Here is a 4,568-nt window from a genome sequence, read left to right as displayed (position 1 = left end):
CAGGAATGGCCACATTATGGCAATTGTTTATTTTAATCCTCAGGTAATTGTTGACATGTAACGTGCAGCCCAGACACACGGCTTTATAAGTACAGCAGTTTGGCTTTATGAATAGTGCATGCAGAAGAAATAGAATAATCACGTGGTGTGGTTCATCTCGGGTACTACTCTTCTACTCAGACGGATGCGATACCTGGGAATGAACAAGTAACTACCATGCTTACGGAACGCTTATGCTAAATCATAGCCCGATGTCACTGGTTCTTTTCCTTTCTTTCAAACAAAACCTGCAGAAATTAAGTAAAGAAGAGCTAGCCGATCTGAAAATCTCTCTGGCAAAATACTTCACAGAAGGGATGGGAAAGGACAGTGGTGTTACTTCTCTGTACTTTGTGGAGGAAGGACAAAGGTAAGGGAATTGGCTTTGCCGTGGGGGATTTTGGTGCTTGCAGGAGAAGAGCAGGTAGCACTTCCACACTTTGTCTGTCTCACGAAAGTAGCAGCAGCGTTAGTGCTCTGTTGAACTGTCACTTACCTTTTCCACAAGAGACTCCCGAAACTTCCTTCTCTGCCGTGTCCGCTGGATAAAGGCAGGTAGAGTTTCAGTGGGTGAACATGTTACTAGTTGCTGGCTGTCAAGCTGCGTAAGTGCTTACTGCAGCAGAGGGGTATTTATTATCCCAAGGTAACCTCTGCCTCCTTTCTCCCCGATTTGGTGTGATTTCTGTAACGTCCCTGTCCTCTTCCACAGAGCACAAGGCTCACGCTGCCTTCCTCTAGAGACAGCACAGCTCCTGCTGCTCACGTCAGTGGAACGCTTGTGCACTCTACGAAAAAACTGGCCGAGAGGATGGTCTCTGAAAGGATGGGATAGATGTTGGCCCATATAAATTACTGCCTAGTATGCAGACAACCATAGGTTTGGTAAAAATTGTAACACACATTTGTCGTCTTTTTTATTTTCTCTCCCCGTCCTTGCCCCCCATCTAGGAAATCCCCCAGTCTAGAAGACTTGCCTTTGGAGCACGTGGCTGGCGATAAGTACATATATGAAGAACTCCTTGGCCTGAAATTTAGAATTTCTCCCCATGCGTTTTTTCAGGTAAGGATGAGATGAAGTTGCTGCTTTGACCGGATTTGCATTAAGGCCCTTAGGCTTGGCTAGTGCTGTGCAGCAAGACACTGTCTACCTGGAGATTTCATCTTTTCTATACGTGGTGTGATGAAACAGTGTTCTGTTCGGCCATAAAAAGGTCAACTTGATTGGGGCTGGCTAAAGACAACTTTTTCTTCCTTTCTACTAGTCCAGCATCAATTGCTTCCTGTTGAACAGGACATGCAGCATGTAGTGCACACACCTTTGTAGCACTAATTTTTGTTTGTTTTTCCAAAACTTACTCCTTCCCTTCCAACACTTTAAAGCCATAGCGGGTAGCCTGTATCGTTGAAACAGAAAGGGTTAAAAGAGAAGGAATTACCAGTGCATTACCAGTTGGCATCACGAATACGTTGAAGCTAAGCTACATTTTCTATTGTTTATCATAGATTATAGACAACTTCCCACACACACACACCTAGCGTGCTTTGCTTGCTCCAGAGGCACCGGTTTAGAAAGCTTCTTACACGCTACTTCCTTAACCACCATGTGTCATTACAGCACTTCCTTGGAAGCAGCGTTGCAGAGAAGGTTAACCCCAGGTTGCCGAGCGCTGTCATGGTTACCTTCTCCGGGGGTTGAGTCTTTACTGCTTGCTGCTCAAGGACATATTCTGAAAATCCAGACTTTACTGCTTAATGGTGTGGGTTGCTGTCTCTTCTACCTTCCAAACGTGCTCTTTAGGTACTGCAGAACAAGTCATTTTTTTACTAGAACATCGATAAAGCATTTCTTCTCAGGGAGGATGAGGGAGACTTTACCAGTGGAACGGCGATCTCAGTACGGGCTGGTCTGGGTCTCTCACGCCATTTTAACTTACACGTGAGGTTGACTTGTTTCTTAGAAACAAGAAAAGGTGCTTTCCTGAGACTCAGCAGCACACAGTTGTTGTTTGTGAAGAAGGAGGCCTACTTGACGTGTGATTTCACAGGTGAACACGCAAGCCGCGGAAGTTTTATACACGGCCATTATGGAGTGGGCGCAGCTGAGCCCCGAGAGCACTGTCCTTGACGTTTGCTGCGGTACTGGAACTATTGGGATTTCTTTGGCGAAGGTGAGTAACCTCTCTGCCTGGCTATAATCGACTTTTCACAGGTGCAGATCTGAGCTGTGCTTACAGTGATGAAAATACTTGCGTATTTAAAACAAAAACCATTGTATCTTGGTTTTTTTCAATTTCTAATTAAACTGCCTGCAGCTGTTTTACCACATCATTATGAAAGGTCACCCTTGTGTGGAGCAGCCTAAATCATTTGGAAACGAGTTCAGTCAAAAGAGGCCGCAGTTCTGTAGGGTAGCCAAAACTCCCTAGAACCTCTTCACCAAACTAACAAATAACCAGCGTGTCGTAGGTAATTTTTCAGAGAGGACCTTGCTAGACTGTATAAGGAAGGCTGCCCCCCCAAAAAAGAAGAGACATCAGTGTAACTGGAGTCTGTCACGTACGGTTGGGGTACGTGGTGTTCCCCCCACAGCGTCAGTCTCCGGAGTCCCTCTTCATGGGCCGGGTCCCTTCGCAGCCCCCCTCTGGGCTCTGACCAGGTGCTAGGCGGCCTTCCCGCGCGGGGGCCAGTGGCTGATGCTGGGAATAATGGTTAAATGTACGTTTACCTACCAGAGCTTTTCCCCTTGATTCTGCAGAAAGTGAAGAAAGTGATTGGGATTGAAGTCTGCCAGGAGGCGGTGCAGGACGCCAGAGCCAACGCCCAGATGAATGGTGAGTTAGGAAACGCCGAGATCTTTGTTAGCGAGTCCCGGAGCCGTGCAGGCAGCTCCTCTCCACGTGCTCTCAGCAGCTTGGAACTGCACGTTGTTGACAGAGATCTTGTCTGTCCCAAACACTGCACCTCTCCTGGAAACAGACAGTGTAACCCACGAGATCAATTTCCCTGTGAACTGACAGCTGGCTTTTGGTTTTCCTCCAGAAAGAAAACATGGCAGTGCAGAAGTGAGCTGACGCCACAGTTACCCTCATAAATAAAACATCAGTAGCTATTTTTTGCTTTAGTCCAGATAATGAAAGAGGCTCAAATGACCTGAAGTACGGGTGACTGTTTAGGTGACACTGATTTTGGGGCAGACTAACCAATTTGTAGTTTTTAGGGCATCAGACCTTAACACCAAATTTGAGCGTACCAAAAGGTCCTTGAGGAGAAAAGAACTCTGATGCCGTCTTTTCATTTTTTTGTAGCACTGAATAATGTTGAATTTCACTGTGGGAAGGCTGAAGACATTGTTCCCTCCGTCGTTAGCTCACTGGCGCCTCAGAACCCCATCACCATTGTAGATCCGCCACGAGCCGGGCTGCGTAAGTTGACCTCCTCCCCTTCCTGGTGTCTGGCGGTGAACCAAGGGCACAGCAGTGCAGGAAAGGAAGTGGGAGCCTTCAGGTGTAGCTTGAAGCAACTGGGTGTGGCAGCAACTTTGTTCAGGTGGGAGGAGGCCCTGGAACTGCTGTGCCAGGCTGTGCCGCACGCAGGGCTGGGGAAGAGCTGTCTGCTTCCCCTCATCTCTAGATTCCAAGGTCATTCTCGCCATCAGAAGAGCTGAACATCTGAAGAAGCTGATCTACGTATCCTGCAATCCCAGAGCTGCGATGAGTAACTTTGTGGAGTGAGTATTCGTGCGTTGGTAACTACGCAAACTCCGGGGGAAGAAAACCAGGTGCTCCTTGGGGAGGGGACTGTCGTGGGATTTCCGTCTTTAAGCCACACTCGCCGAGGTTACCTTTCACCTGGAAGAGCCAACAGCTGCTATGCAGCACGCTTGGAACTCTCGCCCTGTGCGCGAGTCCCAACGGAAGTAGGTGGGGAGGCAGATAACCCTGCCGCTTGCTGAGGCCTGGGGAGAAAAGCCTTCCCCAGGAGAGCAGCAGTGGGGAACAGTGCGCTCGGGGTAACACTAACGCAGCTCTTCCTCCCCTCCCCTTTCCCATCAAGCCTGTGCCGCGCCCCTTCCAACAGAGTCAGAGGAGCCTCCTTCCGTCCTGTGAAAGCTATGGCTGTGGATCTCTTCCCGCAGACCAGGCACTGCGAGTTGCTGCTGCTCTTCGAAAGGCTGGACTGTGCCAACAGGAGCTCTGCTGCAGCAGCACCCGCCGTCTCTCAGGTCGCAGCAGCAGGATGCAACTCGGAGCGCTCGGATGGCACCGACCCATCCCACGTTGATGCTGCTGCGGTGATGGACGCGGCCTGCGAAGAGAGGGCGTAACTCCGGAGGGACGCTTCCCAGAAACCACTTCTGCTTGTTCCCTGCTTCCCTAACAGTGTTTCTGTACTACCCAGGTAATAAAGCTCTCTGCAGCAGAGGGGTTGCGAGGCTTCCAGGTTATTTCGGTGCTCGTTTCAGTTAAACTTCATGAAACCCTGCTTTTCTCCTCCCGCCTGCAGAGGGCCAGTCAGGTGGGTGAAGT

At 49.3% G+C, this 4,568-nt stretch overlaps 1 protein-coding gene across 1 annotated transcript in view; it reads left to right on the top strand.

The window, feature by feature from the left end:
* TRMT2A (tRNA methyltransferase 2 homolog A (S. cerevisiae)) overlaps positions 1-4,366 on the top strand; it is a gene marked incomplete at its 5' end in the record, with an annotated part of 7,343 nt that extends 2,977 nt beyond the window's left edge. Inside the window, 8 exon segments of the mRNA XM_010159885.1 lie at positions 1-43; positions 294-409; positions 991-1,102; positions 2,088-2,210; positions 2,798-2,873; positions 3,348-3,464; positions 3,673-3,769; positions 4,096-4,366. The exon segment at positions 1-43 is cut by the window's left edge and continues 17 nt beyond it. Of these exon segments, the coding sequence (XP_010158187.1) occupies positions 1-43; positions 294-409; positions 991-1,102; positions 2,088-2,210; positions 2,798-2,873; positions 3,348-3,464; positions 3,673-3,769; positions 4,096-4,366 (955 nt within the window).
* Between the last annotated feature and the right edge of the window lie 202 nt (positions 4,367-4,568).

This window comes from Eurypyga helias, unplaced genomic scaffold (genome assembly GCF_000690775.1).
Source record: "Eurypyga helias isolate BGI_N326 unplaced genomic scaffold, ASM69077v1 scaffold41709, whole genome shotgun sequence".
In the NCBI taxonomy this organism is placed as follows: Eukaryota; Metazoa; Chordata; class Aves; order Eurypygiformes; family Eurypygidae; genus Eurypyga; species Eurypyga helias.
Note: the sequence above shows the minus strand (reverse complement) of the source record. Positions and strands in the feature narration are given on the sequence as shown.